The 18,183-nt window shown below is 39.7% G+C and overlaps 1 protein-coding gene across 1 annotated transcript; it reads left to right on the forward strand.

The window, feature by feature from the left end:
* Positions 1 to 4,868: 4,868 nt before the first annotated feature.
* vps26a (VPS26, retromer complex component A) lies at positions 4,869 to 16,796 on the forward strand. Its single transcript, XM_015347038.2, has 9 exons — positions 4,869 to 4,978; positions 7,672 to 7,821; positions 10,268 to 10,343; positions 12,130 to 12,286; positions 12,653 to 12,817; positions 13,511 to 13,617; positions 14,067 to 14,135; positions 14,498 to 14,640; positions 15,251 to 16,796. The coding sequence occupies exons 1-9, from the start codon at positions 4,976 to 4,978 to the stop codon at positions 15,362 to 15,364; spliced, it is 984 nt and encodes a 327-aa protein (XP_015202524.1). The 5' UTR covers positions 4,869 to 4,975; the 3' UTR covers positions 15,365 to 16,796.
* Positions 16,797 to 18,183: the final 1,387 nt, after the last annotated feature.

Raw genomic sequence — 18,183 nt, forward strand, 5'->3', positions numbered from 1 at the left:
TGGAACTGAAGTACTATGTAATTGATACCAAATTATATTTGTATTTTCCTGATTATATTTTTTAATGTTACATTAATGTCTGAAAGACTGAATACCAGATACATTCTTGCTTATAAACACTGGTAAAAATGATTGATTAAAAACCCAGTTTGTGAAATTAAAGTATCAGCATTTTATTACTCAAACAGATAACAGCTAGCAGTCTGAAGACTAAACGTTTACAGGCTACATTGAAGGTTTCCTGTTACATGTGTTCAAATGAGTTTCTTTGAAGGAGATTAAATTTTTCCTAGATAAAAAGGAATTAGTGTTATAAAAATGAAATAACCATAAGGAAAAATATAAAACATCTTTCTGTCTATAACAACTCCATATTGCATTAAAATGCTCTAGTCATTGCACTTTGAAATTCAGTTGTGCAGTATACTGTATGTCGCTACACCATCTCCACAGCCCTGGGTGAAAGGCATCAGTTTCAGAAACTGGTTCATGCTTAATGCCTGCAATGTACATCCTTTTCAGCCAAATTATACCATGGTATTAGAGCCTTTGTACCTGCAATATGAGAACCTATAAAGCTATGAAGGAATCAAGCCCTCTTTTCTAAATAAACTTTAGATAAAACAGTACATGTTCCAGGGAATGTGATTCTGTTTGGGGAAAAGGTCAGTGACACGTGATCTACAGTTTTTAAGTAGAGTATTCCTTTCGATCCTCGCTGTTGGTGAGCTCTGACTCCCCTGCGGTGTTCTGTCTGTGCTGCAGAAATGAGTGCCAATGGCTGGCATTATGTCTGCCATTAAAATGGCGGCTGTGCGTTGGCAGCCCTCACATTCCCTCCGCTGGTGCCAGTGGGGCCCTGTCTCCTTCTTGGTGCCATGGGGACTGTGCCGTCCATGGAACTAGCATCTGACACTCTTAAATGACTTTGACATCATCACTCGGATTAGCGGGGTTCCTCTCTGGGATGGGCGAGAGGTAGTTTTTCTCCATTATCTTCCTATTTTGTTCTCCTTCCCGAAGCAAATTAAAGAGAACTGAGCGCAAAAAAGAAGGGAGAGCAATACAAGAAAGCACTGTGACTCCTATTTGAAGCACGGTGGTGGCATCCATAATGGATGGGGCTGCTGGGTATCTAGTGGCTTTCGTCAACTGGATCAATTACAGTCGTAGGATCAATAAAGAAAGCAATCAAGACGGCTGCAGAGTCCCTACCCAAGCAGCACACATTATTAGGCTAGATTGAAGCAATGCAAGTAGCTTGGAATGTGTTGTCTCGTCTGATGCATTTCCCACGTTACACTTGAAAGCGTAAACCACAACATTTAACAAAATAAAACCTAAACTTAACACTCTATTCTAAGTCCTCTTCTATCTCTGAGCTTCGATGTTCATACTGTTGGTAACTTCTGCAGCTCGTCTCCTTCCTTCATCACTTTGCAATTTTTCTGTCGCCAGCCAACGCTGTCTTGGTTGAGTTGGTGTTAATAATAATACTTCGGTCAATTAATGGTCCAAGAGCTCAGAAACCTACAGTATGTTGCAAACTGATCCATGACTACCAATACTCTTCTTCAAGGTCTCCTAGCAGGAGATGGTTAATGTTTACTTAGCAGACTATACAGGCCATATAATCAATACAATAGGTGGATAAACATAACAAAATAATGGAAATCACAAACTTACTACAGTAAGATACAGATAATACAGATAAAGTCACCTGGTGCGGGTGCATAGTTCACATCACATAAAGGACAATACAATACCGATAGTGCGTGGGCACATACAGTACAGGCAGCATGCAGTGAAACAGTGAAAGTAGTGCAACTGTTAAAGAGGGATACAAACTCCAGCACATATAATAAAATGTAACAGAGAGAAGCTGCGAGCGTAAACACGCCTGGGCCGTGAGATGAGGGGTTCACCTAGAGGTGGCGCACAATTGGCTGAGCTCTTTACACTCCGACCCAATTCTTAAGCGTTTTCTGCCAAAGAGTGAAAAACACCTACGGAATAAATAAACGCGTTGCAGAAGCATACTGCATTCTGTTACTGATTCTTTTATTGGCAGTCTTATGTATGTCTTCGTATTTTTAAAATAATGACATCAGATGCTTTTAGTTCTACACGTAACATTTCTGCCTCTATTTGAAAAAAACAATCCTTATATTCCTTATTATTTGTCGACCTACTCTGTGTAAGTCAAGAACTTCGAGATTAATTTCTTGGGTAAGTAAGATCACTAATTTATAGCTGTAGCAATTGTTTGCAGTCAGCCTAAAGAGTACGATAGTTCATGCTTAGCCTAAAATTATCATTACACTCTAAAAACGTATGATTGACACACTGCTGAGGTCTGAGCTCACTCGGAGCAAAGCCCAAAGCCGTAAAAAACATGTTGATTAGGGTTAATAAGTTAAGTTCTGTCTGTATTTTTTAAATCATGAAGGCGAGTTTAATAAATAAAGTCTTTTAGTAACAGAGTGGTAGTATATTTGTAGAATGAAAAGTCTTTCACATATAAATAACAGTTTAGCGCTACTTTATAAAGACAAAATAGCCAATTGTGTTGTAGACATTCTAGACAATTAACATGGTATTGTTTACAGTTTTATAACACCATAATTATACGCTTTTCTTATACTTGAAAGTGGAATAGTAGAATATTTTCTTTTAATACAAACTATTTTTATTTTTACAAAAGAAAAAATAAAGAATAAGGTCTTGTCAAACAACGCCATTGCTTCGCGATACAAGTCAGACTGCTCTACTCCAGCTTTTGTGACACAAAAAACACGAAGAATAAGAGCCCCATCTAGTGTTTAAAGATATTTTCAGGAAGTTAAAATAAGTTCTTCAGTGATTTACGTGTACTGTATGTCGTGGTAAAGACTTCATTTTAACATTATCTGGATTATTAGTAACAATGGTAATAAGAGAAAATGTAATAACAACCGTGATAATAGAGGATACATCATCATATTTTATATTATTTTATAATTGATGAAAGTTAATAAGTAGGTTTGTGTTTTGATAACTAGCGATCAATGCGGGATCTCCTTTTACACGCAACACCAGCCGCATTCATTATAATAACACTTACACCCCACGTTACAGGTATTTTTTGATCAGCTAATTTTTAAGACAGGTTAAACACCTAATAAAGTTTCAATAAATAATCAGTTGCAAAACTGAAAAATATAACCGATTAAGCCAGTCCTATTTATATTCAGCTCCATGGAAGAAATCCTAAGAAACCCAGAGTCAGCAGCCTGAATGACTACCGCTCCTAAGAAACTCAGAGTCAGCTGGCTGAATGACTACCGCCCCTTTGCACTCACATCAGTTATGAAGTGCTTTGAGCAATTGGTCAAAGTATACATCACCTCCTCAATGATTGACACCCTAGACCCACTGCAATTTGTGTATCGCCAGAACAGGTCAACAGAAGATGCTATTGCCACTGCCCTCCATACTGCCCTCTCACACCTGGATAAGAAAGGAACATATGTGAGAAAGCTGTTTGTTGATTACAGCTCAGCATTCAATACCATAGTGCCCTCAAAGCTTGTCATTAAGCTCCAGGACCTGGGACTGAACACTTCCCTCTGTAATTGGATCCTGGACTTCTTGACGGAACGTCCGCAGGTGGTGAAGGTGGGCACCAACATGTCCTCTACCCTGACTCTAAACACTGGAGCCCCCCAAGGCTGTGTGCTTAGCCCTGTTCTCTACTCCTTATTCACCCATGATTGTGTCGCCAGGCATAACTCAAACTCCATCATTAAGTTTGCGGACGATACAACAGCCATCGGCCTGATCACAGATGGTGAAGAGTCTGCGTACAGGGAGGAGGTTGAAACCCTGGCAGCATGGTGCCAGGAGAACAACCTCTCTCTGAACATCAGTAAGACTAAGGAGATGATTGTGGACTATAGGAAACACCAGGGAGGAGATCACACACCTATTTACATCAATGGGACTGCCGTGGAGAGCATCAGCAGTTTTAAGTTCCTGGGAGTTAACATCATGGAGGACATAAGCTGGACCCACCACACCAACATCGTGGTCAAAACCTCACGGCAGCGCCTATTCTTTCTCCGCAGGCTAAAGAAGTTCGGCATGCCATCACATATCCAGGCCAACTTCCACAGGTGCACTACTGAGAGCATCCTGACTGGTTGCATCACTGCCTGGTATGGGAACTGCTCTGCCCAGGATCGCAAAGTACTGCAGAGGGTGATGAAGTCAACGCAGTTTATTACCAGCTGTGAGCTACCAAACATCCAGGATATCTACTCAGCTAGATGTCTTAAGAAAGCCAGGTCCATTCTCAAGGACCGTTCTCCAGGGTATTGCATACACCATGGACACATACCAGCTCTATTCATATTGAGTTTTGTCTGAGTTTATCTTATTCAATTTCTATAGTACTATTATGTATTATTATGTAACCTTCTTCGTAGAAAAAATAAATAAATTGCCAGCATACTACTGCTGCATGCTGTATTGTTGTGCATTTGATAAATAAACTTTTATTTTATTTTATTTTATTTGATAGAATGCTAATGTACATTAGAGATTAGTTAGTCGCGTACAGAGCGAAATTTTTGTTCTGAGTGAAGTTAAAAGTATGTCTCCAAAGCGTCCATGCAGTGTTAGCTGGTTTCAAGATTTACATTTTCTTAAAAACAAAGCTGAAGACGTCCACTAGCGTGGATAAAAAAATCAGTTTCTTCGCTACTGTTTTTGGTTTATTTCGTTACGTTAGTTTTGCACTATCGAACGCGGACGCTTGCATCTTGTTCACACAGAAATTGCCAATTGCAGCAGCGAGAGCTCTGGAAGGAGGTCATATGACTCAGGACACCGAGTTCTGCTACAGGGGGGTCACATGACCGAGGAGAGCAGGAGTTTAGGGAGGATTTCTTAGGGATCAGAGTTAGAGAAATACACTGTGTGGAAACGGGCTGAAATGGTGAGTTTGAGTGAAACCGAATGGATTGCGAAGTGCAATATAATGGTACCGGCGTGGAAAACACCGTGCACCGATTTAAGTCATAACATGTCCTTAGTTTTTTCCCCCAGCTTTTGTAGTAGCAGCGATCTCGTTTTGACCGCACAGTGTGGGAGAAAGTGCAGGAGGCCCGGGGGAGTCCTGGGGCTGGATTAGTAGGAGGGACGGAGCTCGGGAGGCCTGTGTTGCGGCGGCGCTGTCAGAAACACGTCTCGATTAATTGCCAGCGCCGCTGTCTCCGGGATCCTTATTTCTTTCGTATCTTGTTAGAATGGAAAAAAGAAACGCCTAAGCATCACGGGTTGTGTTTTCTTTACCTCTGGGTCTGAAACGGTCTGCCTGGTGATTTTTATTTGCCTGTTTACTTTCTTCACCAGTCGCCCCCTTTTGCTGTCCCAAATTGGACAGCTTGTCGGATTCTGTAGGTCGAGTGAATTGCAGTCAACTCGTTCAATGTACAGGTTCACTTAATAACCAGCTTTTTTACATTTTTTGAGACACGTGCAAGCGTAATGTAGGTTTGGTTTATGCTTCAAAATACAAAGCGCATGCTGTTGTATCTTGTCTCGACTCTTTATCAAATATTTTTCCACTCTTCCGTGCCTCGTGTACTGTGTTCGTGTTTACTGCCAAGTCAATACTAAGGTGTTTTTTTTTGTTTCTGTGAAACGATAAGTTACGTTTTCTGTCTTCAGTGTTCTGTAATTATTCTTTGACCCAGGCTGGCTTTTTCCACTTCATTCGTGGACAATAAAGGTGCCCTTGTAGTTTGTGTTAATGTTAGTGTTAGTTTTTTATATGCGTCGTTCCAATAACGTGGTACATTGAAAATAAACTTTATCTCACAATAGCGCGTTACAGTTGCACTCGTGTAAGGAAAACACCCGACAGTGCCCATATAGAGCGTAACACTAAATATCCAGGCTTTGCCTTCTTACTGAAAAAAAAGTGAAATAATTCAACGGAATGTCATGAAAAGCTGTTGGTGCCGTAGTAGACAGTACACGCTTTTAATCGAAATATATATTTAAGTGAAAGTGTTTCTAGAAGAGAACTGGAATAAGCAAACGCTTTTCGCTTATCATTAGGCATAGGTTAGGGAGTGGTGGTGAGGGCTCCGGATTGGAAAGGCTATAGGTTCAGATCTCTGTTGATGTACCTTTCAAATTCATTCAGATCTGCTTGAGTAAAATGATCTGCTGTATAACCTTGTACATACGAGTCTTCTGTTTTCACTGTTGAAAAGTGTTTACAAAGGTTACCCGATAATGTAAACTGGTTTGTAAGGTATTTTATAGAAGAGCTGTGTTCACAGATTTTCCATAAGGGTAGTTCTGTCTGTGCTCCTGGATTACAAATGGCTCAAATAGGCTCAACAATGAAAACGGTACGACTATATGACAAAAGGAAAAATTAATTTCTGCATTTATCAAGGCTCACAGACATTTGCCCCATTTTTTAAATAAAAGTGGTGGTAGAAAAAAACATATTTCTGAACTTCCTTGGTTTCTCCAAAAGGACTGTAATTTATTAATGATTTGTTTCTTTTCAGAAAGTTAGGATTTTCTGGTTTGGATTGATAAAAATATCTGCACAGCAACAACATTTAGATGTCACATGTCTGGATAGAACAAGTTTTGGTTACAGGTGTTCACTTTCTCTTGTGCAAGTCTGCCCTGGAAATGGGGTAGAGAGGCAGATTTCACTTTTCCCCTACTCCACAACTTTCCACTCTTCAACGGATGAATCTGGTTTACAGGAAGGTAGTGAGCTTTCATTGTTAGTTTATCATTTATACAAAAAACAATCAGATTAGATTGTTTCTGAACTGATTCACGGTGGGATGTCACTGTTCACTTGTGAGCACATTTGCTTTCATTTGTCTCTGTAGATCACGTGGCCTGTGAGCATGTTTCTGCACAGCATCACAATCAGTCAGCTTTCGCTTCAAGAATGTGTCATTTTTTTTCGAACTGCCCCAAAAACATGTCCATGATAACCTACTTCAGCAAGTTGCCAAATAAGAGTATTCTTCAACAGGGTCATTGGGTGTTCTTCTGCACATTTGTCTTTACAGTTTACAGAATGTTCTCGTTGCGCCGCGTTTTTCCGAATATTTCTCTAAGTGTGTTCCCAGAATCTGGGAGACAGCGGTGAATAACATTGAGCAGGCCCTGGAGGCGTGGGGCCGCTGCTGTTATTATTCTGACTTTCTCAGATTCACGCTGCACCTTCGGGTCCCCGAAAGTACAGCCATTAGCATGCGAGGAGGGTTATTTTCCACAAATCAGATCTTCCAAAGGAGCAGTTAACCAGCAATTTCCACTGGGCAATGGAAAAAAAAAGATTTTCCATAAATAGCCTGTAATCAGGCCAATCAAATGCTCAATGTGTTGTTTCTCGGGTCAGTTAGGAACAGGTAAAGCAGACGTCTGCAATGATATTAGCAGCTGGTGTGACTGGAACGGTGGAAAGTCTCCATTAGGTTGAAGCAATCCAGGGTGGGTCCACTGGTGGTTGCTCTAGCTACAGGAGTCTTGCTCCAGGCTGGGCGTGCATCGATTCCACAGTCTCCAGGGTTTGCAGTGCTGTAGCCAGAAATAGCAGTCCTCATTTCTTCTCCCTATTGATTTGTCTGTCCCGTTGCGTCACAGAGTTTCCTCGGGGGTTTGTTTGCGCCGGTGTGTGAAATCGATGTCGTCCTCAACGATGCTGACACGAGGAAGACGGCGGAGATCAAGATGGAAGATGGCAAAGTGGAAAAGCACTTTCTGTTCTATGACGGTGAATCGGTTTCGGGAAAGGTAGGCTCGTTTGCTTTTGACCCTCCAAGTCTAGTGGATGAGATGGGCAGAGGTTGGTGTAAAAAAATTAAAACTGACTGCAGTAGTATATACATGTATTGGGGGATATTAAAGTTCATCAGCTCTTCATTGTCAATTAAAACAATGTATAGGGCTAATCACTTTTGTTTAATATTATGACACTGATGTATTCCAAAATGTATTGACCTATTTGAATTTTGTACAAAAACTTATTGTGCAAGAAGCATATTAAAAGACCAGAATAATTTTTACCATGGTGGTAATTGCGTTATAATCCTCATATGCCTTGTGTTCATATTTAATATATTTAAGTCAAATATCTTAAGTAGCTCAAGCCATATTAATCAGAACACGTTTGTAATCTCAGGCAGCAAACCCATGATTTTAAAGATGTAATGTCGTTTCCCATTATAATATTGTGATCTCAGTCAGATGTGAACACTATACATATATTTCTTGTTTTAGAAAAGTCTCATGGGAGGTGAAATTGTGCTGGTTGGACACAAATTTCCCATGAGAAGTAATGTAAAGTGAGAAATGCATTATAGTCCCAGTTCAAAATTAACACATTTCTAAGTTTTACTGCTTGATTCCAACTATATTTTGGTTATTGCAATTAGGTTTTGCCTTTTCTATTTACATATGCCAGAATTTCAGAGTAAAGGTACTGTAGTGGAGAATGAGTACTAAATACATCAATATGTACTAAGTACATCTGTGTAAGCACAGATGTATAAAAAATGAGCTTACAGTTTATTTCATTGTTCTCATCATTTGTACGGGAAAGGAAAGAAATGATTGGAACTAAAAAATGCTTATGAACTGCGGACATTGACTTTCATCATACTGGAATGATACTCAGTTACTAAAGGGTGCATCTGCATTGGGAAAACCAGTTTTAGCTTCTTTAGAAAGAAATCCAGACTGGCATAGAACAGTTAATTAATCCACATGTTTTGTGCACCTGGGGATATTTAAAAAATATTGCAAGTGTCCTTGCAAACAAATATCTCCCTTTAAATGCTGAGGGCTAGAAATGATTATTTCCATCAGAATAATGTGGTGGCAAAGATACCACTGATGGCAGTGGATAGATAAGCTCACTTCAGACACACTAACAGGTTAATTGCGGCTTTACTGTGCATTATAAAAACATCTTATCTTTCTGATAAGATGTTTATAATTTCTCTTTCCTCAATGCCATACATTTTACACAAAATATGCAGGGAAAAAGAGATTTGAATATGACTGTAAACTCTTCTTTAAATTGCTTCAAAACAGAATCGTAACAGAAGTGTGCTGATGGAACTTGACTTGAAAAGTTGACTAATTGTTTTTATACCAGCAGTGCATACATGCAGGGTTACAAATGTACTGTATATTTGAGGACAGTACTGTGCACAGTCTTGGTGTCCTTCTGTTTAACACTTATGATCTGTAGGATTACACTATCCTAAGTGCATTGCAGGATTAAATTAGACAACACCCAAAGATCTTTGCCTCTGTCAGGTCATTCTCTGCAGGGAGTGTGTGTGGGTGTTTTCCTAATTGTTATATTTTCCTGCACACAACATTTGGAATTGACTTCAGTCCCCCACCTCTTCCTCCTCTTTCTGTAAATTGAATTAATCCTCTCGAATGAGTTGGAACAGGTTCCCGGCATTGTTCTCTTCCTTGTTATTGTTGAGCTCTCAGGCTTTCAGCGGGAAATCACCGCAACATTTCAAACTTTTCAAGTTGCAGGATTTACTGTGATTTTTCTTCTGTTTTCATTTGGAATGAGGAAGTCCAGAGACAAGGCCGCAGTTCAGAATTGGTACCTGTTCTGGCTGTGTACGCAGAGCCCTTTGTAACTGGTGGAAGGATTAGAAGTGACTTGACTTAGCCTGACTCTGTTTGGCATATTCTCCTGTCTGCACCCATAGGGGTACTGTTGTCCCAGCCCAGCTTTTGTTGCTCTAAGTGTTGTACTAAAATGTGGAAAGAGTAGGTGGAATTGTTCCACTACTTCAAAAGCCTTGGTAAGTTGTTTTTATATGGATATTGATTTTGCATTAATTGCTGGAATTCAGTCTCAGAAGGGCTACCCGGGGTAGATTATTCTAATGTTGTAGTGGTGTGCAAAATTCCTGCACATTTTAAAGACGCTTTCCTGCAGCACATGGTCAAGACTTAGAACAACCAAGTGGCAAGCATCCAGATCCATAAGCTGCTTTCTAGCATAAAAATGGTAAAATTGGGGATTGGTATACCTAATTAAAAAATCAACTTCTTGTGCATTTGATACTAGTAGCTAATGTTAGTTTTTATAGGAAGTGTTAAGAACAACAAAGATTCCTCAGGGCTGAGTAAAATGGAGACACAGCTCAAGATCATGAGAGGAAATTCAAGTGTTCTTTCCTTCAATTCCCATTCTTGTTTCCAGGTGAACCTCACTGTGAAGCAGTCTGGGAAGAGGTTAGAGCACCTGGGAATTCGCATTGAATTTGTGGGACAGATAGGTGAGTTTCTTAACAGGATGTATTAAGAACCTTAAACCTTAAGGTTCAAACTGTATGTAATCATACAAAGCCTCGTCCATTTGTGAAGTATTGCATTTAGACAACAGTGTTTATAATCCTATCAAGAAACAATTTTCTTCTCTTACTTCAAGTGCTCTTGACCATTTTTGGAGATCTCTCACTGCTGGCAGTGTATCACGATTCTCTTCATAGCTCTTTGATAAATAAAATTCCTTGTTTGGCCGAAGTGGTTAGTGAGATATGCTGTTATAAGGCCACTGGGTTTTATTTTTTTTCCTCATTCATTTTAATTTTCAGTTTTATTACCACTAAAGGAAGCATCTGTAAAACAGATACTGAAGTGGTCTGATACACTGTGTAATAAAAGTAAGTGAGATGAATTTGTTTAAAGGGTAACTAAGGGTCCCAATTTCTCAGACAGGTTAATAAATCTTGGTAACAACATAAATTAATTGACGGTATTGAAAATTCAGAATTGGGGACAAAATACTAAACTTTGTGAAAGGACTGTACAGTCGCCATGTTGTTGCAAACCACTGATCTTGAGCAAGAATTCCCACAACTTGTGATGTGATGTGGCCCTTCCTGCTCATAAGTCACTGTAATGACTAATGTACTGTGATGTACAAGCGAATAAGTACTGGTTGTGCAACAGATATTTCACCACAGAAATGTCCCAACGTGATCAACATGCAGAGTTAACCAGTAACTAAAATTTGTCTGCAAAACCATCTCAAAAGTCGAGAGCAATATTTCTATTGGATTAAAAGACATGTATTTTCAGGCCTGCTTGTTTACAATGTAAAAGGGCTGCATCACATCAACGTAAGTTTTGTTGCATCCTTCTGAGGAGAATCGCACAATATGCTGCGCATACTTGGAAATTTTGTCTATTTTATTGGATTGGATTTTCCGCATTAATATGTACATTTTACTTTCACTGTGGTTTGAATTGCACTCACCAAAGACGATTCTTTCTAACCCTGAAATGTAAAAATAGCATTGCTATTGTTCCCTGTTAAAAAAATACTCTCCTGAAATACTGCAATTGAAGATTCAGTCATTGTGCTTTCATCACATTTTTAATGTAAGAGGGCAGTGAAGCACAAAAAGCTTTGAAATATACTGAAAGTGTTCCCTGATCTTTACTGTCATGACTGTTGTGCAAAGGAAAACAAGGCAGGCTAGGATAGGCTTACACTGGCAGTCTATTCAACATGATGCAGAAGCAGTGAGTTTCATACTCTGGTCAAAACATTGTGAATCCTGTCTGTTATACAAAGACTCTCCAGGAGGGCCTCAAGACAGTGTGCCGCATATCCAGAATATCTCTGAAAATGTAGTTGTATGTTTTTTAGAATGTATGGGGCATTTAATTTCTGTAATTTTCCTTTCTAGACAAGCACCAGTTCTATGTTTTTTGTATTTTTCTAGCCGAGTGGAGTTAAAAGCTCAGCAAAGCATGTGCCTGTCATGTGAAGAGTACAACAGTTCATTATCCATAGAGCTTCCACAGCAATGTTTTAGCGCCGCAAGTTCTTGCAGTTGAGTGGGCTGTGAGTGCAGTGAGGATATGGCACTGAATAAAGGGTATTATTGATGTGAGGCATCTCCACTATATTTTGGTATTTACCACACTTGGTCAGTCATTTTTGTTAGCAGAATGACTCAGTTCTGGAGTTTCCTCTAATAAAGGAAAAGTAGCTGGGCCTCTTGGGTAAAACCTTGTGTTACATCTGGGCCCTGCTTTTCTCTTGCTGCACAGAGCTGTTCAGCGACAAAAGCAACACCCATGAGTTTGTGAACCTGGTAAAGGAGCTGGCTCTGCCCGGGGAGCTGACGCAGAACAGGAGCTACGACTTTGAGTTCATGCAGGTGGAGAAGCCATACGAGTCCTACATGGGAGCCAACGTCAGGCTGAGGTAAAGCTGTCAGAGTCTGAGGGTGAATAGTAAAGATCAAAAGTAATTTTCACTTGTACTCCACCCTCTGTATTGTTCTACTGCCTTACTGTTGAGCAGAGCCTGTTTCCCATTCTGAACTCGGTTCTGAAGGATTTGTAACGAAGCAAAGGCTTGGTGCCAGAGGAATGTTTTTAAATTTACAGAGAGTCACTCTGCTTTCAAACATCACTTTTATGTTCATTTCAGACATTTTGTTTTTGTGGCTATAAGCAATGCAGTAGAAGCAACATGCTGAATGCAGCATTTGCATGTTTAGCACCATGATGTAATTGGGGTTGTCAATCATGCAAAACATTACCACTCAGTTCATTTACTTTTTTTAAGGTATTTCCTTAAAGTGACGATTGTGAGAAGACTGTCAGACCTGGTGAAGGAGTATGACCTCATTGTTCACCAGCTCGCCACGTATCCTGACGTCAACAACTCCATCAAGATGGAAGTGGGAATTGAGGACTGTCTCCATATAGAGTTTGAATATAACAAGTCAAAGTAAGTAGAACCCTCACTCAGTTCTAAAATGGTACATCGCGATTTTCCTGAAAGTCCTGCTTCAAAATATCACAGTGAGATCTTGGAAAGAGTCGTCACATTTTAAGTTTTGAGCACATTTTGATTTATTACTCTTTAACAAACATCTGTTTTTTAAAGGCCTGCCAAGCTTTGTGGTAGAATTTTCCTGAAATGCCACATTTACCGCTGTTTGATGTGATTTCCACTTTGAGACGCGATCAGAGGACCGGCTCAAACCCGAATGCGGTTATGGTTAGCAGGCACATAGTATGGTTGCTGTGCAGAATTATAGAATGAAATTAGGTTCAAGATTCATCTTAAGAACTGAATTTTTAGTGAGTAAAAGCCACTTGTGAGGATGCCTGGGAAATATGACGCTGAATTAGTTAAGATTTGTTGTTACTTACCCTTGTAGACAGTAAACAAAAATCTTGTTTCTTTGAACCCAGGACAAATCCGATGGTTTAACTTGGAGAACTCATGAGTAACTGTCATTCATGAATAAGTGCATGAGTAGTCCAAGTAGGTAACTGCGTCAGCATGCATAGGCTGAAGAAGAACGTTTTTGTTCTCTTTTCAGCATGGAATAAACCTTTACTTCTTCCTTAACTGCATGAGTGATGAGTTCTGTAAGTTGTACTTTTAGTCTAAACTAGTCCTCTCTTGGTTAAGGTACCACTTGAAGGATGTCATTGTGGGGAAAATCTACTTCCTGTTAGTGAGAATCAAAATCCAGCACATGGAGCTACAGCTGATCAAAAAGGAGATCACTGGGATAGGTGAGAGATTGTTGAGAGTGCTGAAAAAAGAAAGTCACAGAGAAGTGTTATTTCAGGCTGTTGTTCTTGTTGAATTGCTATTATTGTACACATCCAGGAGTTTCATCAAGCAGCTTCCTGAAGGACTCCAGGCAAGTCATCAAAATATTTGCGATGGGAAGATTTGAAATGCAGTGTAATGCTGTCGGTGCAGATAAATGATCCGATAACTGGTATTTAGTGCTCAGGAAGGAAGTCAAAGAATGCTGATTAGGATGAGGTGGCGATTCAGACAAAAGCCGCCTTAAATGGATGTGATTGCTTGCTTTGTAGAGAGGATTCTTCTTAAAACCATGAGTTGAAATCGGTTCCTTTCCTCATTCAGGAATCAGTTAATGAGGTTTTCTAAACTATTTTAGTAGCCTTTTAGGCTGAAATATATATGCTTAATAAAAATTCCTTGCCCACAGGACCTAGTACAACTACAGAGACAGAGACAATTGCGAAGTACGAGATCATGGATGGGGCTCCAGTTAAAGGTAATGAGAGAGGAAACGCAGCTCCTTAATTAAAAGCATAAAAATAATTTCCTTATTCAGTCTTGTCTACTTCAACATTGCAGTTTCTACTTGAAAAAAATATGAACAAAGTATAGTAACTTTTGTTTGATAGAGCCTGTGAACAGCATCTGTTTTGTGAGATTTTCTAATTGGTGTAGAAACCTTGCAGGGCAGTAATCTCACTGCGAGGTTCATTCACTGTGTTCCAGTTTGTCTCCAGTAGGTGTCAATATAGACACACCTCTTGGGCGTTTCCATTATTTTTTTACCCAGATTACTCACTGTTTAGCCTCGTTAAGCTCTGCTTCTGCCCTGTTAACTAATGTTTATTCTTTGTCAAGGGGAGTCCATCCCCATCAGGCTCTTCCTGGCTGGCTATGACCTTACTCCCACGATGAGGGATGTAAACAAGAAGTTCTCGGTTCGGTACTTCCTCAACCTGGTGCTGGTGGACGAAGAGGACAGGCGATACTTCAAGCAGCAGGTAGAGCAGTTCTTGAGATGGATACAGACAACATCTTGATCTTTTCATTGTACAAAACCAATGATCCACCACTACCAATGTGCAGCTTCACCTGGATGATGTGATGGCAGACAGTGCGCCAGTGCACTTACCACCCACCAGCTATCAGTGGGGAGGAGAACAGAGTGATGAAGCCAATTCAGAGATGGGGATTATTAGGGGGCCATAACTGATAAAGGCCAGAGGGATGTTTGGGCAGGTTGCCGAGGTAACACGCCTATGCTTTTCATGAAATGCCCTGGGACTTAAAGACCACAGAGAGTTAGGACCTTGGTTTTACATCTCATCCAAAAGACGGCACCTTTTTACAGTATAGTGTCCCCATCACTATACTGGGGCATTAGGACCCACACAGACAAGTAAGCGCCCCCTCCTGGCCCCACTAACACCTCTTCCAGCAGCAACCTTAGCTTTCCCAGGAGTCTCCCATCCAGGTACTGACCAAGGTGTGAGTTGCAGGGTGATGTAGCTGCTGGCAATAAAGCTATAGAATAAGTGAGTGAAGCATGTGTACCAGGTGATTGCTTTCCGTTGCCCAACTCTTGCCCATGCATGCCTGATTTCTCTGCAGGAGATTGTTCTGTGGAGGAAGGCTCCGGAGAAACTGAGGAAACGCAACTTTCACCAGCGCTACGAGTCCCCCGAGCAGAGGACAACGGTTTCTGCAGAGAAGCCCGAGATGTGAAAAGCATGGTGGAAGGAAAAGCGAACTTGGTGGTTTCTACTTTCGGCAGAGCAGCAGACTGGAAGAAAAATGGATAAGAGAACGGCCAAACACCCCACTTCTCCTCGCTGCCTTCTTTCCATCCGACACTGCTGCTTACCAAGCATTCCGCTAGCGACTACGGTCTCTGCGCAAGACAAAGGAAACGAGAAAAAAAACAACACTGGAACGTCCAGAAGCTACCATTTCTTTTATACTGCACATTTTACCCACTTTCGTTGAAATAAAATATTACACTTGCAAATGCAAAAAACTTTAAAACAAGAATAAAACAAGTTTATACTTATTTCGAAGAGCGTTCCCATGCATGTAGGTGGTTAATTTATAAGATTATATGAACAGAAATAATATTTTGCATTTTGTTAGATGTGGGTTTCAGGATCTGCCTTTAGAATCACGCTAAGGGGAAAGACATATGAGATCCCTGCGTGCCATATTCTTAATTCACTGTAAGGTGTAAAAGATTTATATTGGAGACTGTCTCCTAAGTTATGTAGTGTTTATTTTACAGTTTATACCATTCTTTCCTAAGACTTTGTTCTATACAGTGAGGCATATTTTACTTATTTTTTTGCCCCAAAGCTGAAGAATTAATGTTGAAAACAGTGCTGTTACAAGAGGATAGTAGGAATCTAAATTTGGCTGAAGTCTTTTTGGGGTCCTCCAGATGAAACTGTGTATTAAAATCTGCTTTTACTGTTGCCAGTCTCATCTCGCTGGTTTAACTCAAACATCACATGGACTGCTTTTTAATTTCAAAAATCCATTAAATACACAATACACCTGCTTTAGTTTTTTTACGCGTGCGGAAAGAGTGGCGATTTTCAGAAAGGTAAATGCACGGTTATAAGAGTTTAGAATGACTGTGCTGCATTCACTTCACACTTCAGTGTACAGACCAGTTGCTGATGACCATGCACAGGCAATTTATATCCCTTTTTGTTGTAAGTGCCTGTAAGAAACTAAAAATTTATGCCAAATATTGTCTTCGCCATTTGCATGTTCTCACACCTTTTACAATGTCCAATTTAAAACGGTGAAATTTGTGAGCATTAAAGATTGTACTATACAGCCTCCAGTTATTCTATTTCATGTAAAATAAAAGTTAAAAATGTCTGCTGGTATTCTAACCACAGCCTGGTGTCCTAACGTTTGGTTACATTGAGAAATTACATTAAAATGTGTACAGTATCTGCAGTAAATAGTACTTATGTTTTTTTCAGAATGTATTTTGATGATTCTATTAAAATAAAGTAGATCTGCAATCGGAAGAAAATGTTCGTGATAAAAATCCAGAAATAGTTGTATTTTAAATGTTATTTTCAGTTGAGGCTCCTTGAAATTGGTTCCACAACATGTATGATTTCTAAATTAAAAACTAGTTTTCTGATTATTCTCTGTGTAGGGTTTGGACTATTTTGTAGTGTATTTTCTCAGTGGAAAAGGGTATACCTAGGGGAAATGTGGTCAGTGGGGTCTCAAACGGTTTATTAATTAGCAAAAAGTTCTTTAAGGTAAAGTGTAGAAGTAGTAGTTCTTCATTATTGTCAAATCCTGAGCCTTCAATGGCACTAAAATAATTAAGGAGACTCGGAGACCGCTTCAGAGAACACGTCAGGGCTGTGAAGATTAAAGATCTCTCCAAGCCCATTGTTTCTCATTTCACCTCTGACGGCCACGACCACTCTAATCTCTCCGTCTGTGTTCTCAAAGACGGTTTTCCGAGCTCATACATCAGAAAGACCACCGAAACTAAAATTATTCTGCAGCTAGGATCACACATTCTCCCTTCCCTTAACGACAGACTACTGTTCTTTTAAATTTTCTCCATTCATTGGAAGTTTCATTTCACACCTCTCTCCACCCATTCTGACTTCACACCTCTTGATTGGCCTCTCTTTCTGTCCCCTGCTCCTGCCATTCACTCCTCCTCCCTCCCAACCTTTGTTCTCCCGCTACTTTACCTTTGCCTACTGCCCTGTCTCTCTCACACCTGAAGAAGGCTCCACGGCCGAAACGTTGTGTTCTCTTTCTTCTTTTTTTCAGCATGGAATAAACCTATTACTTGTTCCTAAAATAATTATTCCTTGAATAGATGATTCTGAAATTTAACTGGGGATGAGTATAAGGTTTCCTGTTTGTGTACCCTTGCTGCATTTCATACTTCAACCCCATTGGGTATAACAGGAATCATAAATCGAGCAGAATGGAATGACAAGTCAGTGCTATTTGCTAAATCATTAAAAATCAAATTTTAAATTATATATCTATTAAAGCAATTTCTAAATCTCAACGGTGTTACTAGCAACTAGCTGATAGAATTTAAATTCTAAAACAACATTTGTGAAAATTACAATTACATCCTTATTTGAGAGAAATGGCATACTACTGTTCATGATTGTAGACTTCTCTGTTCATTCAAGCTTAGTATCTATGCATTATTAAAGATTAGCTATATAAAGCAGTAGTTCCCAAAACTGGCGTTTGTTTCAACTGTTTATCAATGATGCTAACTGATGCCTTTATTTGATAAAGATGCTTTTTTAGACTTTGTTTACTTGTTTCTACCATCTATCCCTGGTTTAAAAAATACTGTAGCCCCAACAACTTCTTCATGCAGAACTTTATGCAATCTCTTGCTTATTAAGAATCAGACCCTTTTCAAGTCTGTTAAATTTAGCAAATAAATAGTAACTGTGCATTAATATTTGCAGAAATATATCAAGTTTAAGTTTGTTCGCTGCAGAGGTTGTGTTAACTTTTTTTCACTTAGAAAATCA

This window comes from Lepisosteus oculatus, chromosome 4, assembly GCF_040954835.1.
Source record: "Lepisosteus oculatus isolate fLepOcu1 chromosome 4, fLepOcu1.hap2, whole genome shotgun sequence".
In the NCBI taxonomy this organism is placed as follows: Eukaryota; Metazoa; Chordata; class Actinopteri; order Semionotiformes; family Lepisosteidae; genus Lepisosteus; species Lepisosteus oculatus.